This window comes from Carcharodon carcharias, chromosome 19 (assembly GCF_017639515.1).
Source record: "Carcharodon carcharias isolate sCarCar2 chromosome 19, sCarCar2.pri, whole genome shotgun sequence".
Lineage (NCBI taxonomy): Eukaryota > Metazoa > Chordata > Chondrichthyes > Lamniformes > Lamnidae > Carcharodon > Carcharodon carcharias.
This window is the reverse complement of record NC_054485.1, coordinates 18,412,567-18,431,196: the sequence shown is the minus strand read 5'-3', so window position 1 is coordinate 18,431,196 and position 18,630 is coordinate 18,412,567. Positions and strand designations below refer to the sequence as shown.

Here is an 18,630-nt window from a genome sequence, read left to right as displayed (position 1 = left end):
GCTTTTATTTCATTAAATCTATGTATTTTACTGTTGCCTTAATGGAGGTGTAACAGAGTCAGGTTAATTCAGGGATCTCTTAGCGGTTATTATAGTAGTAATTTGTAGACATATGTATGTGCTTACAATCTTTTAATTAATAAGTGTTTAATTTAGTTTCATAAAAACCTTTTGAGACTCGGTGGTCTTATTATAACTGAATTCAAAGCCTGCATCTTGAAATATATAAATTGCAAAAATTGGTGATGACAGTTGTTCCAAGTTTCCCTCTGGGATTTGAACAACTCGGCATTTACCATTGGTTGTGTCCTAATAGCTCATCACTCTTGATGTCCTCCTCATCGAAGGAGATATACAGCTTCTCCGTCTATCTATCTAGCAATCAACCCACTTTGGAGCGCCAGGTCGTTTAGAGCACAAAAACCATGAAACTGCGGGATGCCCTCTGGTGACAGTACCAGAGGCCACCACCTGACTGGTTCAACCATCAGAAATGCATCGTCAGCATACTAATAGTCTGCTCAATCAAGGACCGTGTCACAGAATGAGACACATTGTACCTCTCCTCTGAAGCACTTTGTTGCCACCGAATTTGGGGGCAGCCTTTGTCACCGATAAGCCAACCTTGAATGTGCTGACGGGCCTCGAAGATCTGTGGCACCTGCAAGTGACTCAAGATGTAGAAGCCATGCTAGTTCCCAGGGTATCTTGCACAGACCTCCATAAGCAGCTTTTGGTGGTCACAGATCACTTGCATGTTTTAAGAGTGGAAGCCTTTTCCTTGAAGAATTGTTGTGGCTGCTGCCAAGGTGCTCTTAATGTCACATGTGCCCCATGTGTGCAGTTGATGGCACCCTGCACCTGTGGGAAGCTGGAGATTGCTGGAAATCCCACTACGCTGGCAGCCTGGCTGGTTTCATCCAGAGAGAACTGGACAAAATTGTGTGCCTTACTGAATAGATTGTCGGTGACTTCTCGGATGCATTTATGAGTGTGAGGATTGTGAGAGGTCCCTAGTGAAGGCCTAGAGTGAGCCACTTGCAAAATAGTTGAGTGCGGCAGTCACCTTTAGAGCCACTGGCAATGGATGGCTTCCCAGGCCTTGCGGCATCAGGTCCTGTTGAAGAATGTGGCAGATGTAAGCCACCAAATCCCTTGACAAGTGAAGGCAATGTCTGTCGCTCATCTGCAAGTATGACGGATGTCTTCAGTGCACCCTCAGTCACGTCAAACACCTCTGTTTGAATTGGTCTCTCCACCTCAGCTTCTGGATCTTGATGGGGCCCTGCCAGCCTATGTTCCTCAGGGTGAGCTCTTCCCTTTGCCCTGTCTGATGTTGTTGGGCCCTTCTTCTCCTCAGTTGCATGAAAGCCATGAAAAAGGAAGTGTTGCCTGCTGCCTCCATTGTGCATCTCCTTTTTTTCTGTTGAAAATTGAAGAGAGACATGACTGAACATAACTCTGCAATGATCACTTGCCATCGCCAAGCTAGGAGTCACTGTGAAGCCCTTGGGCTGCCCTCATTCCAAGTATTCCATCCCCAGATCCTCCCTTGCAGCTGTAGCACAGCCTTAAGGATCACTGGTAGCTGACTACCTCCCCCCTCCCTGCTCAATGTACCAGGCATATCAGTGTATTCACAAAGGGAGTTGGATTTGGGTGAGTACAGCCCCAGTCAGGGCACTGTCAGTTTGCCTCCTTTGGAATAGGCTAGAGCCCAACCTTGCACTAAGGTTGTGATCATTGAGGTGTGTTAGGCCTGAACCTCTCAGCCACAATGTGTAGAGATCTTTTGAGCTTTTCGCATATGCACTTTAGCCATTGCCCCTTTACACTTGGATCCTTCTAGCCTTTGCGCATTCCTATGAGAGGGACAAATGGTCATTCAAACCCAAACAACATTTGGCCCCAGCCATAATGGATTCTTTCAACAATGCGCACCATGAGTTAAGGTGCCCAAATCCTTCAATTGGCACTTAAGTCTTCCTAACATGTCTCAGCTGAGTCTTGCTATCCATGCCCTGAAGCGGAAATTATTAGGGTGTCCTTTCAATTGGTCTAAAATGTAGTAGTTGACTCCTCGCACAAGCCCTCAGTCCCCTCCCCAGCAATTCTTTTCTGAGATTATTTTTGAACGGTGCACACCATCGGCTGTCGAAATGGTGCTGCTCTGCTTCTAATATGAGATCAACTTCCAAACCCCCCAACACCCACAGTGATCATCTAAGTCCCCCCTATCATCCTGGAAGAGTATCATGTGCAAGGTTCCCTCCCTCTGATCACTCTCCTGCTTCCCCTTCTAACCCTGGAGCCCATTGTAATTCTTGTAGATATCCCTCTCCTCCCCCCCGAACCGTTTTCTGTAGTGATCCCGATGCCCCATGTCAATCTCAACTCTCCCCATCTTGACACTCTAGTGACCTACCGAGGCCCACCCCAACATGAGACCATTGACAGCCCCCCTCTTAGTTACCTGTTCCCCATTTACAGGCTGCAGATGCTGTCCCTGACTGTGAGTGTGCTATCTGCCACCTAGTATCAAGCCACCAGCCCCAGGACCCAAATGGGTGAGGGACCGACCAAGTCCTGCACGCATGACTGACACAGCATGAACGTGCCCACCCACTCTCTGGACTGGGACCAGGACATGCATGCCAGGCACTGCCCTAGGACTGCCTTTGCTTTCTGGCCGAATACAAGTTGCATACTGCCCCAGGACTGCCTCAAACTTATGCCCCTTCTCCCTTTCACCCCACCCCCAAACGTGTGTCTCTGTCCACCCCTTCCCTTCAGTGCTCCAGATAACCCCACACCCAGTCATGTGTCTCTGTCCACTTCTTCCCTCTTGGGCTCCAAGCAACTGCTCTCTCCCCAACCACAGTCAAACGTGTGCCTTCCAGCCTCTTCCCTTCCCACTGATCTTGCCTGAGCAGCCTTGGCAAGGAGCAACCGTGAGTGCAGGGCAGTGAGAAGTAGGTGATCCTGTGCACAGAAACTTTGAAGTCGTGAGTGAAGTTCAGTTTGCCAGGTGTGTGGCCATTTGATTTGGAGTGGGGCATGATTCTGGTGAGCTGGGTTTTTAATGAGCATTCATGAGATGCAAAGGCATGCAAATCTGGTTCCTGACATGTCCAGGCCAAGCAACCCAACCCGTCATGAAAATCAAGAATGGAAAATTGCAACCTGTTTTTATGCCAGTAGGAAACTGACTTTTTGGCCGCATCCTGAATTTTTGGGTCTCATCTGCATGATGCCCGCTGCTGGCAAGACTGGAAAATCCCGTCCATAAAATAGTCACTAATAAATTTCAACAGGGAATTCAGGAGAAACTTTGTTACCCAAAAAGTGATTAGAATGTGGAATTTGCTACTACATTGTATGAATGAGGTGAATGGCATAGATGCATTTAAGGGGAAGTTAAATAAACAAATGAAGGAGCTAGGAATAGAAATATATGCTACCACTACCTTTGTATTATAGGAAAAGCTTACAATGATATGTCTCATTTGGTCATCCATTCGATGGTCTCCTCAAATGCCGAGTGGAGGAGTGAAGTGCCTCCTGCAACATATCTTAGTTGGTAGGTTAACATGATGTATCCCATGGCCTGGGACACATGGCCCTAATCACACTTTGTGTCGTCCCTCATTTTCCACTTAGGTGGCCACATCCACCCACACCCTGAGCAGATTTGGTTGAGCACTGTCCAGTGTCTTCAGGGAGGTTGAATCCAGATATCTCTACTCCTGGGTCAGTGATGAGGTTTTGGTTCACTATGCTTCAGCTTCCCACGACTCTGTTCATCTGAATGGTGAGTTGACACCAGCTGTATTAGTTGTAGTTTCCCAGAATAGGCTGGGCTATTTTAAGTGCTTCCTTGGTGGGTTTTTGGAATCTTTGCAAAGTTGACAATGCTCATAATGCTCTCACAGAGCATGATGTCATTGTAGAAAATTGCAGCTGTGGGTATATGAGACAGCACAAGGAAAAACTCGGCTGAAGTGGACTTAAGCAACCCTCACGCTGTTGTCATGATGGTGTTTGGCTGCACATCCACAATCTTGGTGTAGCAGCTGCAGGACCATGAAGCAGAGCTGAATTCTGCAGAATACACTATTGCAGTGCAAAGTGTCCGGCTGTGCTCCCTCATGATATTCCCATGGGGTTCCAGACCTTGTTCATCCTAGTTTTTAATTATTGCCAATGTTGATGAGTCGAGGCTGGTAAGTGAAAGTTCTGTACTGGGTAACACCCAGGCATTTGAGAGAGGGTCATGGGTAAGTCACCTTCTGCAGAAGGAAATTAGATTTTTCGTGGTGGCCTTATTGCTCAGAAGCAATGGCAACACAACTGTCTTCTGTGGATTGGGGTGGAGGTCAGGTCTAGGTTGCTTGTGAGTGTTCTCCTCGCTTCCTCTAGCAATATGCTGATAGGCTTGGATGAGCTGGGGTGAGAGGAAGTTTATGTGGAGCATAAACAATGACAGACCTGTTGGACTGAATGGCCTGTGCTCTAAATTCTACATAAATTCCTATGTTCCCATTATAGCAACTGCCTATGTAAACTTGCCACATTGAAACACCTTCTCCTACCAGAGGAAATGCTGCAATGCTCTCTCACCCAATGTCACCTGAGGACTAAACTTGGTCTTGACTCCTTGTCTGCATGGTGACAAGAAACTGAGTAGTAAATAAAACTGTTTGACAGGGATCAGAGACCTGGTTGCACTTGGAGAAGGTGGGTGAGTGATGGGGTTGGATACTTAACCTGGGAAGAGGCGGGAATCTATGAGGAGGAGCATATTAGTTTAATTGAGCATTTCAGTTAATAAATCTTCAGCTCTGATCAGTGAGCAGCAAATTAAATGAAATGTGCATAGAGTTCAGTAGAGGCAAGAATGAATTGTGCAACTCTTAACTGTGGATGGTCGCTATATCTTCACTGATGCATTCTGATAACTGAGAGTAAAGGTGACTAACTGAAGTTTAGGATTGATTGGGATGTTCAGCCAAAAGTCCACAGGATAGATGGACCTAACCAGAAAGATAATGATCAATTCTCAGTTATTAATTTATTTGAAATGGGTTAAAACTGATGAACAGATGAATGTTGCAGAAGGTGATGCAGGATGTACGGGTGAGGAGACATGGTTAGAGAAATAGGAATATAAAGAACAATTTCTTAGAGCATCCACAAATATCTTCAACCTGATCACTAATATTTCATTTTCATTTATTTGTCATTCAAAAATGCTTGTGGAAAATACCAAACCAGAAAGTTAAAGGGGTTAAACTAATACTAAATTATTAATTCCACGGAGATAAATATTACAACATTTAATATGAAGGCAGCGTTATCACAACAGCAAACAGGCTGGGGACAAGTTGGGGAAGTGCGAGGGTGGGGGTCTCCAGATCTCTCTGGGCTCAAAATGGAGTCCCTCTGGGGTCTTCAGGCACCAGGTTGGGAGACAGGTGTTATACTGAGAGCTTGGAGGCTCTGTAACCTTACCAGAGATGTGTCTGAAATGAGATCCACAACATCTTATGAAATCACTAAAAAAGTCACTTGGAGGGGGGTTTGTGGTCATAAAAAATCTACGAAGATCTCAACCAATGACAACAAAATGCAGGAATCTGTTCTGCAGCCACATGACAGGAGGATGTATAATACAACAATAACTTACATTTAGATTTAACCTTTAATGTAGCAAAACATCCCAAGGTGCTTCACAAGAGTGTAAATCAGACATAAATTAATATTGAGCCGAAGGAAGAGATATTAGAATAAAAGCTTGGTCAAAGAGTTGGCTTTTAACTAATGACTTAAAGGAGGAAAGGTGAAGAGGTTTATTGATGGAACTTCAGAGCATAGGGCCTGGACAGCTGAAGACAGGGCTGCCAATGGTGAGGCATGGAAATTCAAGGATGCTGAAATGGGAGAACTGGAGGAACATAGGGAACTTGGAGGGTTGCTGAGCCGGAGAAGGTATCTATTATAAATAAGATGTTAAAAGTGACAGTAACCCAACAGAAGCTTTGATGATACATCTGATCAACGGACATCAATTTTAATGGGATAATTTCCAAGAACTCCTCAGTATCAACCAGCATCACACATCAAGCTTGTTTGAAATTTTGAGCTTCACTATCCTACCTGGACAGGTTTAGGAAACAAAAGAATTTTATAGAATGGCTATAATTTCTATGTTAAAAAGATTATCATTTTTTAAAAATCTTTCAACGTAAGGATCTCTGAATGCAGGACAGGTCACTGCCAATTTACCAATCAAAACTAAAGAAATAATTCCCAGTAAAAGTTTCCTTAGAGAAGTTGAGGATAAGGAGACGGTGAGAAAGAGAACGATTCTGCATGATTGGAAAAGCTTTCATGTAGCAACTGCTGATGGACACATGCCTATTACAGAGCTGATGGAAGCAAGATTGTCAGAGCCTGCATGGTCTTATTCCCTAGCCTAGGCCCTGTCTAATCCAGGCCCTGTCACAGAGACCCTACTAATAGAGAGGTATCAATATGTTACTAGATGGTACAGTCCAAATTGCTACCTTTTCAGCTTAATCCCTGAATCTCATGTGTTTTTTGCTAACCCCAATAGTGCCAAACTGCTAAACTCAAAACTCAATAGTATCCCAGATGAATTTGGTTCCCTATCTTGGGAGCCTGTGACCCACCCAGAATATCCTTGGAGGACAGGCTAGGTCACACAGACTATTGATTATTTTTTGGAGTAGCACTTTGTGCTGTGATTATTCCATAGAATCCATGTCGGGTCTGAGTGGTAATATGGAGTCCATCCACTGCCCAGGTCCCGAAAGCATTCTTTGCCATGCAGAAATCTCTTCCTCATTTGAATCCATCCAGTTGACAGGTTGGCCATAGCTGAGACCTAGAATAGGGGCAAAGATTATATGTGAGCAGTGGGACTCAGCACTTCTCTTCATTAAGATTAACTACATGGAGCAAAACTATTATTAAAAATTACACAAAATCTGGAACTGCTCTCCTCTTATTAGCACCAGATTTACAACAAAAAAAAACTTGCGGTTATAAAACACACAACATAGAAAATGCACAAGTACATTGATATTGTAACTATTTATTTTAGAATTGTGCCAAAACATCTGAAATTTAATGAATGGCTTTGAAATGTACAGTTATTCACCGTATATGTCAGGATCTTTAATGTGCCTCTGAACCCCAAGAGCTGATGGCCAGTTCTGGTGTTAACAGCAGGAATTTTCCTGTGAGGTGCAATTCCCAGGACAGGAAAACCGCTCGCCCAGTCTTACAAGCTCTGACTTCACCATCATGTCTGGATTTAAACCTGCTTAAGTTTTTGGCATTGGAATGGCCTCTGATTGAAATTGCAACCTTTGATGATGATGCTTGGCCCTTTCTGCTGCGGCATTTAAAAAGCCAGGTATCATTATTGCATTGATCAATTTATTATTGTTGAAATGCTGGTGAGATCTATTGTACGGCACATAGCCCTTCCATTCCCGCTTTGCAGCACTGCCATCTCTATAATGGACAAACAGTGGGCTCCAAGCAGAACTGGTCAGCACCAGTGGAAGGAGGTGGTTAAGGAAGTGATTGCGAACATAACCACTCCCTCTTGTCACTCTGCCAGAAAATGGCCTTCAGTCAGACAGAGTGAGAAGAGTTAGTCACATCTACACTGTGTGCTGCTTCACATAGTGCTAAATTGCTTACTATCAAGGACATGAGTTCATGCCACAGAAGCACCTCATGGAATGTAACTGTTTCTTGTATTTCAATGGAATTGAAGTACAGCTCAACACGATCTAAATGAATGGTGGGACAAACTTGAGGGGCTAAATAGTCTCCTCCTATTCTATCTTCCTGTTTCAATCTTCCTATGTACATGTCACCACACCTATTCTGGCTGCATGTTGACACCTGGGACCGGATTTTCAAAATGAAGTCAGGAACCCACACCTGAAAGAATTCCAGATCCTGGCGCTGTGCATGAACTGCATCGTACTTGCTATGCAATTTTTGAATTCAAATACTCTAATTGGGCAAGAGGCAAGCTCAGTGACCAATTAGTGGCATCGAACACTTCCAGGAAGCAAGAGCTCTCTGCCATGTTGGCGGCTGCCACTGCCTTGCTGAAGGGAACAGGTAGCTTCTTAGAGGCCCAGCAGTATCAACAGGGATGGAAGTGGCCATTATAAAGGATTTCCTAAGGGACCTGTGTGGTCAGAAATGCATTTAAAATTTTTATTTTGGCAAGCCAGTCTGGTGCACATTAGTGCCCAGCTGTTGGGTTCATCGTGGGGACATTGAAAAGTTGCTTTTATCTTGTGCAGGACTGAATTTTGATGGCCGAGTAGCATTGGTTCAAGCACAATACCTGTATCTAGCCTGCACTGCCTATTTCCTCTAGTGAAACATCACCTGACTCTAGACTTGGCTATTTTTGGCCGGCCTCTCATCTTCCACTCTTGGTAAAGAAGGGGTAGTCAAAAAGCCAGCTGCCGGGATCCTAAGTTACACCAAGTCTCTTTCATCCATCACCCGAGTTTGCTGGTCTACATTGGTTCCCGATTAATCAATGTTTTTACATCATTCCACAGTCTCTCCCCTCCCTATCTCTATGATGTCCTCCATCCCTTCACAATCCTCTGAGATATCTGCGCTCCTCAAATTCTGACCTCCCAAGCATCCCCATTTTTAATTGTTTTACTGTTGGTGCTTTTAGCTGCCAGGGCCTCTGGAATTCCCTTCCTAAGCCTCTTTCTCTCTTTTAAAAAACTCCTTAAAACCTACCTCTTTGTTGAATCTTTAAGTCATCTGTGGGCTGTTGGGTTACTTACTGCCCTGTTAATTTGACACTACAGCTGCCACCATCTTGGTTGGAATACTTGCCTATTTCAACTATGAGGCCACTCTTAATGTGCAAGTCAGAGTCTTATGATCTATGTGGGCTTCCAACTACAATTTTGAGATACAACTGGACAGAGAGCAATCAACCAACCCTTACACATTTGTAGTTCAGCATCTGAGACAGTGGTCCTTACAGACAGTTCCCAAACACACCAAAGACAGTTTTAACTTTTCTTATGTTGGGCCAAGAGGAATGACTGTTACCTGTTCCAAGACTGAGACGCAATCCTCCCAGGAACTGGTTGGAAAAGGTATCATGATCCCAGACAGTGATCTGGGCGCAGGTCTCACTCATATCGTCTGTCTGAAAGCCATCATATACCATTGTGTGGTTATAGACAGGGTTCAAATCTTTCTTTATCACTCTGGTCTTTTGTCGGCTGGACTTAGTGACATCTGGGAGAATATAACTGACAACAACAATATAATGGTACAGGAGTTAGTCACACAACATCCAAAAAAGGCTATCGGTAGCACTCGCACAGTCATATTGTGTGTTGGCATGCTGCATATTGCATACTGGTCCAGTCACACTGCGTGTTGCCGCACCAGCCCAGTCGTACTGCATATTGGGACACCAGCCCAAAAGCAGTGCTTGTTGGGGCACCGCATGTTGGCATAAAACTGCTTCATACAAGTATCTGTACTTCTGGGACATGCAGCATAATATTTGTCAGGATTCAGAATAAGCCCATGGACATTCTCAAAAGGCCATGGGACAGTCAGGGGAGCTGGAATGTTGGGGGACAGGCTGTCAAAGCTTATCAATTGCTCAGGTCAGGGATCCAGCGGAAAGCATAGCCTGAATCCCTCTGGTGCCCCAGGAATTCAGCCCAGGTGGGAACAGATGCACCAAAAAGCTAATTTCTTTCTTCCATTTTCCCTGCTCCTTTATCAAGACAGTCATCAGTTCCACAATTCCATCATTCCACAATAGCATTACCATCACTGAAACCCCCACTATCAACATCCTTGCGGGGGATTAGCATTGACTAGAAATTGAACTAGATCAGCCATATAAATACTGTGGCTACAACAGCAGGTCAGAGAATTTTGGGAATCTTGAGGCTAGTGTGATGGAATACTCTCCATTTGCCTGGATGGGTGCAGCTCCAACAATACTCAGGAAGTTCAACACTACATCCCATGAAAGAGTAAAATAAACCCATGAAATGAAAGACTGCATTACCATTTGACAAAGGAGTTGATGCCCTTGGATCGAAATGGGATGAGATTCCGTGCTTCCTTCAGCCAGATGTGCAGCTCTGCGGTGGGAGGCAGCCCCTGATCTAAAGCAGGATATTGTAACATCAGGTACAACCTTACCTCAACCCAGACCAGCTCACCCCACCCCACCCCTCCAAATTCTGAGTGACAGTTTCAACCCTTCCTGACCCCACTTCATGCAAGGAATAGTAATACAGCCCAAGGATTACAACAAACAACAACTATTTGCATTTATGTAGTGGCTTTGACATAGTAAAATGTCTCAAGGCACTTTTCAGGAGCATAAATCAAACAACATTTGACACCAAGCCATATAAGGAGATATTAGGACAAAAGGCCAAAATCTTGGCCAATGAAGTAGATTTTTTAAAGGCCTGTCTTAAAGGTGAAGAGGGAAGTAGAGAGGCTTGGGGGGAGAACTCTAGAGCTTAGGACCTTTGTCCCTACTAGCACTGTGGGTGTACCTACACCACATGGACTGCAGCAATTCAAGAAGGCAGCTCACTGCCACCTCCTCAAAGGCAATTAGGGATGGGCAATAAATGCTGGTCTTGTCAGAGATGCCCATATCCTATGAGTAAAAAACCTAGAAGGCAGAAGACATGTCTATTGGCGGGACAAAGGGATGCACAAGAGGCCAGAACTAGAGGAATGCAGAGTTCTCAGAGTACTATAGGGTTGGAGGAGGTCAAATTGATAGTGGTGGGTGAGGCCATGGAGAGATTTGAACATGAGGATAAGGATCTTAAAATCAAAGCATTGCTGGACTGAGAGCCAATGTAAGTCAGAGAATACAGAAGTGGTGGGTGAATGGGACTTAGTGAAAGGAAACTAGCCATGTACATGAAAGAAAAGGGAACAGAAGAATATGCAGAAATGTTGAATTAAGGCAGATGAGAGGAGACGTGTTCTGTACAAACACTAGCACAGATTAGTTGGGCAAATGGCCTATTTCTCTGGTGCATATTCTATGTAATAAAGGTATTAAAGCATATGGGGCAAAGGTGGGGAGAGTGAGTTAGTTCACATGATCTCATTGAATAGTGGAACAGGTTCATGGGGCTAAATCAGCTCCTCCTGTTCCTATGTTTTATGTTCCTATCCTGTGTAACAGGGTATGGTGCAAGTTTGGATACAGGTACCAGAGCTTTGGATTAATTGAAGTTTATGGAGGTTGGAAGATGGGAGGCCAGCCAACAGAGGATTGAAATAGTCGAGTTTGAAGGTAATAAAGGCATGGGTGAGGATTTCAGCAGTCGAGCTGAGGGAGGGATGGAGACGGATGATGTTACAAAGGTGGAAGAAGGCAGTCTTGGTGATGGAGTGGATATGGTGTTGGAAGATCAGCCTAAGTAAACAGAAAAAGCAAGAAGCAGGTCTGAAAAATCTCATATGAACAAGTCACACTATATACAAAAATAGCTCAGGGAGTGTGTCCCATAATGAAGTTTGGTTAATGTATGGAAATAGGAATAAAAGGGTCAAACTGCAAATGGTTAGGATCTGGAATGCACTGCCTGAGAATGTGGTGGAGGGAAATTCAATTGTGGCTTTCAAAAGGAAATTGGATAAGAATCTGAACACAGAAAAATTGGAGGACTACAGGAAAAGGCAGAGGAGTGGGACTAGCTGAATTGTTCTTGCAGAAAGATGACAGGACATGACAGGCCGAATAGCCTCCTTCTGTGCTGTCACCATTCTATGGTTGGCAATTTGTAACTAGTAGTTAGGAGCTACAAAAATCTTGGGCCTCAACTATTTATAGTCTATGGCACCCAGCATGAAGAAGCGGTGAGGTGATGGTGTGGCAGGCGAATCAGAGGCTGTCCGCCAGCGAAACGGCACGCTTCCCAGCAATGTATGATTAATGAGGCGGGATAGGGACGATATGGTGCAAAACGTGCCATTGTGGCCTCTGGCTAAATTGACATTTTTACCAACCGCTACCGCACAGTGCAAATCTGGGATGATTCCAACCATTGCCTAAACAGGAGCCAATGTAGATCAAGGGTGGTGGGTGAAGGGAAGTTGGTGTGAATTAGGACACAGGCAATGTTTGGGTGACCTCCTGTATATGGAGGGTAGAACATGGGAGGCTAGCCAGGAGAGTGTTGGAATAGTCAAGTCTAGAGGTCACAAAGGCATGGATGGGGGGTTTCAGTAGCTGAAGAGCTGAGGCAGGAGCTAACTTAGTTGGTGATGGAGTGAATATATAGTCAGAAGCTCATCTTGGGATTAAATATGACACCAAAGTTGCAAACAGTTTGTTAAGCCTCAGACAGTTGCCAGGGAGAGGGATAGAGTCGGTGTCTTGGGAAAGAAATTTGTGATAGGGGCCAAAGACAATGGCTCTGGTCTTCCCAGCTTTGATATAATCTATTTTGATAGGAAGAATAGAAAAGCAGAATTTTTTATTTTAAAATAGACTGGTTAAAATGTTTGTATGCAAAGGGGTTTTCAGAATCACAGAAAATTAATATGCAGGTACAGCAAGGAATTAGTAAAGCAAATGGTATGTTAGCCATTATTGCAAAGTATAAGAGTAAGCAAGTCTTGTTCCATTTATGCAGAGCTTTGATAGAACAGACCTAGAGAACTGTGTACCTTTTTGGTCTCCTTACCTAAGGATGCAATGCCTCAGAAAGGATGCAATGAAGATTCACTAGGTTAACTCCAGAAATCAGAGGGTTATCCTACAAGGATAGGTTGAGTAGAATGGGCCTATATTCCCTGAAGTTTAGAGGAATGAGAGGTAATCTTACTGAAATGTATAAAATTCTTAGAGGGTTTGACAGCCTCAATGTTGAAAGGCTGTTTCTCCTGACTGGAGAGTCCAGAACTAGGGTGGTGGGAGGGAAGGATTCATAGTTGCAAGATATGAGGGTGGTTATTTAGGACTAAGATGAAGAGTAATTTCTTCACTCAGTAGGTTGCGAATCTCTAGAATTTTCCCAGAGGGTTGTGCATGTTTAGTCATTGCGTACATTCAAGACTGAGACTGATATATTTTTGGATACTGAGGGAATCAGAGACTATGTGGATCCAGGGGTGCAGGGGAAGAGGGGAACTGAGGCAGAAGATCAGCCATGTTTTTACTGAATGGCAGAGAAGGCCCAAGGGGCCCAACGCTCTACTCCTGCTCCTATTTCTTATGTTAAGATTGTAACTGTAAAGCGTTGCTGATGATGTGACTGAACGTACCGTAGGTTCCCGCTGGAATGAATTTCAGTGACAAGGAAAGTTGACCTTTGCTTCGGATCATGTTTGGTGGAGCAGCAATCTGCAAAAGAATAGATTCACATACTTTATTTCCACATCCATTGCTGTTTACACTTCATGTACAGTATGGGAAAAGGCATTGTGGTTCAGCCTCAGACAAACTCTACAATGGCAGATTTCAGCAAGTGTGCTGGTAGGTAGATTTGAATCTTGAGAGAAGGTCAGTGCTGGAGATGGTGATAGGAAGTAGGAACCCAATGGGCTCATTCTGTAGGTTAGTGGCAATGAGTTAAGCCGAGCTGCATTCTGTTTGATTACCTAGCAGGTTATTGTACACTTTCATCCTGCAGAAGAGTAATAGGAAATTTGACAAAGCAAAAATGGATGGATTTCCATCAAAATCTGTGGAAAGGAAAGTTCAGCACAATTCCGACCCATTTACTGAATGTTTTTGTTCATTCGCAGGCTGTTGTCAATAAACAATTTATTTATATGGATCCTGGGGGGAATAGATTGTAAAACCATAGAATGGCATATAGATTCTGACAAAAATCATTGACCTGAAAAGTTAATGGGCCTGATTTAACTTATACAAAACCCAATCACTTACACAAAGTTCAAATTGGGCCTACTTACCTTTGTTTCACTCTCCGCAGATGCTGCCTGACCTGCTGAGCCTTACCAGCAGAAGAAGTAGGATATTTAAATACCAAGGGCTGAATTTTGCCAGCCCGCAGGTGGCTGGAAAAAAGGGCCAATAAATAGTGGGGAGCCATGCCAGAACGGCTTTCCATTGTTGTCCTGCCACAGGGGAAATTTCCCAGCAGAGGGCAGGAGGTTGGCTATGGAGGTGCATCAGCTGAAAGCAGTGTAATTAAGGGCCCGATTGCGGTCCCTTTTACAGGGCTACCAGCAATTTACTGATGGTGGAGTGGCCCCCTGCCATGTCAGGAGGCCAATAGCTTCATGGAGGCGGCCCTTCAGCAGCCCAGGAAGCCATCAGAGCCAGAGGATCCATGGCCCAAAGAGGAGGGCTTGGGCATGAAAGGCAGCTTCTGCGGCCAAAATGATTCCCCCCCAATGGGGCTTCCCCTCTGTCCCGTGGGGCCAACCGCCCTTGGCCATCCCAAGGCTTAATTCTCAAATACCTGTCAGTGGGAGTTTCCATTTTGAGGCATCCCCAGGTTTCTGCACCTGCCAGCCCTCATTGGGTGCAGCAACAGGAGTCCACCCATTGTCTTTATATTTTTTAATTGTAACAATCATGTTGCATGGCACATTTAATCAAAGAGACCAAAGCCCATGTCATCATCAGACTCTTCAGATTTCTCCCGTTTCTTCCCTACCTTTTTCTTTTCAGTGGCAATAGGGGCAGCAGTGGAAACAGCTGCTGCAGCAGCTGGGACACTACCACCAGCATCAACATTGCAGATCAGACTATTGATGTCAATATTAGCCAGTGCCTTGGCAAACAGATTGGGCCAGATAGGCTCAGTAGTTACACTAGCTGTCTTGATCAGGGCATTGAGTTTGTCTTCAGTCACAGTGACCCTGTCATTGTGCAGGATGAGTACGTTGTAGATACAGGCGAGTTCCAAGGTGGAGGCCATGGCACTGCAGTTCTGTGGGTCCTATGGTGCTAGTCATCAGGAGAATCTCAGCCTTAGCTTCAATCAGAAGAACCAAGCACATAATTGAGCAATAATTGAACAGTGGGCCCACAAGTGGCCAATTCAGAGACCTCATGCAGTAAAAATCACTGAGCGCATCTCAAGCCTGATGCCAGCAAATGCGGGTCTAGGGCCTGCTTTTCACTCCAACATCAGGCTCCTGAAGCAAAATTCAGCCTGAAATTCAGAGTCTGAACATGGAGCGATGAGTGGGGTATTTAAGTACTGACAATGTGGATACGGAAAGGAAATGGTGTATTTAAAGAGAGAGAATCGGGAGCAAGGTACTTTGGAAGGGAGAATGAGGAGCAGCAATGTAGGCCAAGCCATAATTTTAAAGGGGTATAGAATAGACAGAACTGAGGGTTTATGTACATAAATCTTTGAAGTGCCAGGACAAATTGGTAAGACAGTTAAAAAAAAAGGACCTTTGACTTATGAACAGAGATAATGAATACAAAATCAAGGAAGTTTATCTAATTTATAAATCATTGGTTAGGTCTTGGTTGGTATATAGTGTCTAATTCTGGGCACCAAACTTTAGAAAGGCATGTCAAGGCCTTGGAGATGGTGCAGAGGAGACTTACTAGGATGGCACTGGGGATGAAGAACTTCAGTTATATGGATAAATGGCATAAGTCCAGATTGTTCTCCTTGTGCAGAGAAGGTTATGGAGAGATTTAATAGAGATGTTCAAAAATATGAGGAATGTTGTTAAATAGGGAGAAATTGTTTCCAGTGGCAGGAGGGTTGGTAACCAGAGGATGCAGAATTAAGGTAATTGGAAAAAGAACCAGAAGAGAGGTGAGGAGAATATTTTTGTGCAGCGAGTTGTTACGATCTTAAATGTACTGTATGAAGGGACAGTGCAAGCAGATTCAATAGCTACTTTCAAAAGTGAATTGGATAAATACTTGAAGTGGAAAAACTTGATGGGCTACTAGGAAAGAGGAGGGGAGGGGGCCTAATTGGACAGCTCTTTCAAAGAGCTGATATGAGCATGATGGGCTGAGTGGCCTCCTTCTGTGCTGTAAGATTCTATGATTGAAATATGAGCCCTGGACTCTGATTGGGTGTGAGGTATATAAATGCCGATACCCCTCCCCTGGAATTTCACTGCATATACCATGTTTACCATGTGATGGATCAGCAGAAAATTTGATGGTGACAAAATGCAGATAGAAAGAAAGACTCAAAGCACTTTAGAGCCAATGAAGTACTTTTGACATCTAGTCACCATTGCAGTGCAGGAAACACAGTAGCCAATTTGCAGACTGCAAGCTCCTACAAACAGCAATGTGATAATGACTGGGTAATTCATTTGTGATGTTGATAGAGGGATAAATATTGGCCAGGACACCAGAGGTAACTATCCCACTCTTCTTCAAATGAGTGACATTCATCTGAGACGGTTCAATGTCTCATCCTCCAACAGATCAACACTCCCTCAGTACTACACTGGAGCACCAAATTCTAGACTGATGCTCAAGTCTTGGAGTAGGACTTGAACCCATAACCTTCTGACTCAGAGGCAGGAGCGCTACCAACTGAACCATGTTCCTATTTACATGAAAAACACAATTCTGATTAGGTCGGAATGGAGTTTAAACTGAAGATGATTCCAACAATGCTTGTGACTGTAAAAAGCAACTTGTTTTTGCAATGTGGATATACATCCTGATTATCTGACCTATTCTCTCAGTGTTATACATGTATTTTTGTGAACTTATAGCAAGAGAGAGACTGAGCAGCATCAAGTACGTTGGAATGGGCTATTATAGCGTCATTGCCTCCCTCACTCCCCATTCCCCACTCTAATCAATGTGGGGTATTTAGACTGAAAGTGCAGGAAATTGGGTGTGAGTGATCATCAAGATTGACCGCTTGGATGGTGAAAGGTTGTGCCATCACCAATCTCAGTTTCAGGAAAATCTGGGCCATTTATATTTAACTGAGCCACAAGCTGTCTTTGTACTACAAACACAACTGGTGAACAGGACAAATCACTAAATGAGCATAAATCAAGTATCATACAATATTTCCATGTTCCCAATTAATTACATCCACTTTATGTGCTTCAAACAATTGGAAAGTTTTCTCTAACATGTGTAATACTCAGATGTCAAGCACATCACCAAGGAATATGAACATTAACTGTTGTACAATGTGCAGGCTCAGCATCAGTCACCATCAGGATACCTCATGACAGCGCACATCCTGCCTGCTCTGTTGGAAGTCACAGCTTTTTTTGCAATGAATAGCTGTTTCTCAGTCCTTAGATTGTAAGTATTACTGTGTACACAGGTAATGGGACAGTATCCTGCAGGTGCATGTGCGCAGGACAGTCACAACATCTTACCCGTGGCTGTAGGATGTAGGATGTAGGTTTGATATTGCTCCAATCCCATGAGGCAAGTGGGATCTCCACCTCTCCCAACAAGAGGTTGCGCCCAAAGTGATCACTGTGCCACACGGAGATGCTTAGAGTCCGACTCTGCAGCTCATCTTTCCCCAGTTTGTACTTTAGTAAAAAAGAGAGTAACTTATAAGTAGAGGGTGAATGAAGACATTGTTCCAATAACAGGCACAGTGTAATGTTTAGCGAACAGGTGCAACATACTTGGAATGGATTGACGAACACCTTAGCCAGAGCTGTGGAGAACTACATGCCTCTGTACATATGGTTACAGGAGTTGTTCCAATAACAGGCACAGTGTAATGGTTAGCGAACAGGTGCAACATACTTGGAATGGATTGACGAACACCTTAGCCAGAGCTGTGGAGAACTACATGCCTCTGTACATATGGTTACAGGAGTTGTTCCAATAACAGGCACAGTGTAATGGTTAGCGAACAGGTGCAACATACTTGGAATGGATTGACGAACACCTTAGCCAGAGCTGTGGAGAACTACATGCCTCTGTACATATGGTTACAGGAGTTGTACTCGTGTCCCTGGATGTAACAGGGGTTGTATTTATGCATTGGTGTCAAGATATATGCAGTTGTATGTGTCAAAGTTTATAAGGTATGTGTATACATGTAATGGTGTGTATGTTCGGGTGTGTGTGTGTCAGGGTAAATATGGCATATGTAGATGTGTGAGTCAATGTATATGTATGCGTGTGTGTGTCAGGGAATATATGTTGTATTAGGGTATAAATGGTATATATATGTGTGGGCAGAATTTTCCCCCGTCAGGGGGGAAGTTCAGGAGTGGGTGCATGGAGGCATGCCTTCGCTCAGTGCCCCCGATTGGGGGCACGCCGCCATTTTACGTGGGCGGGCCAATTAAGGCCCACCCAGCGTGACGTCCACCAGGAAGCGCTATGCGCTCCCTGTGTGGGCGGGGGGGTGGAGGGGGGATTCCCTGAGTTGAGAATGCGCTCTTTCGTGCATGTGCGCAAAAGAGTGAACTCATCTCCCTGAGGCTAAGTGCTGCCTCAGGGAGATTGGCTCCAAATATAAAAATGCTAAAAATAGAAAAATAAAACTTCCCTGACATGTCCCCACTCATGTGACACTAGTCACACAAGTTGGGACATGTCCATCACTTTTAGTTAAACTTTTATTAAATTTTTAA

At 44.3% G+C, this 18,630-nt stretch overlaps 2 protein-coding genes across 5 annotated transcripts in view; both read right to left on the bottom strand.

The window, feature by feature from the left end:
- Positions 1 to 5,215: 5,215 nt before the first annotated feature.
- LOC121291619 (synaptotagmin-like protein 1) overlaps positions 5,216 to 18,630 on the bottom strand; it is a 78,930-nt gene continuing 65,515 nt past the window's right edge. For 2 of the 3 annotated variants that reach the window (XM_041213062.1, XM_041213063.1), the window contains exons 14-18: positions 17,407 to 17,568; positions 13,360 to 13,438; positions 10,121 to 10,220; positions 9,136 to 9,341; positions 5,216 to 6,907 (exon numbers count right to left, since the gene is read on the bottom strand). In XM_041213062.1, coding sequence (XP_041068996.1) covers positions 6,768 to 6,907; positions 9,136 to 9,341; positions 10,121 to 10,220; positions 13,360 to 13,438; positions 17,407 to 17,568 — 687 coding nt within the window. In that variant the 3' untranslated portion in view covers positions 5,216 to 6,767. The remainder of the gene's footprint in view (positions 6,908 to 9,135; positions 9,342 to 10,120; positions 10,221 to 13,359; positions 13,439 to 17,406; positions 17,569 to 18,630) is intronic. The other variant, XM_041213065.1, reaches the window with a different exon arrangement.
- On the bottom strand, positions 14,658 to 14,987 carry LOC121291620 (60S acidic ribosomal protein P1-like). 2 transcript variants are annotated; one of them, XM_041213067.1, is made up of 2 exons: positions 14,917 to 14,987; positions 14,658 to 14,841 (listed from the first exon to the last, which is right to left on the bottom strand). In XM_041213067.1, exons 1-2 carry the CDS (start codon positions 14,985 to 14,987, stop codon positions 14,658 to 14,660), a joined length of 255 nt encoding a protein of 84 aa, XP_041069001.1. The 2 variants fall into 2 exon arrangements, with proteins under 2 accessions (XP_041069001.1, XP_041069000.1); XM_041213066.1 differs by having other exon boundaries at positions 14,658 to 14,987.

What these genes read in the sequence shown, in the direction of transcription:
- LOC121291620 (XM_041213066.1), bottom strand. Translation starts at nt 14,987, where the DNA reads ATGGCCTCCACCTTGGAACTCGCCTGTATCTACAACGTACTCATCCTG.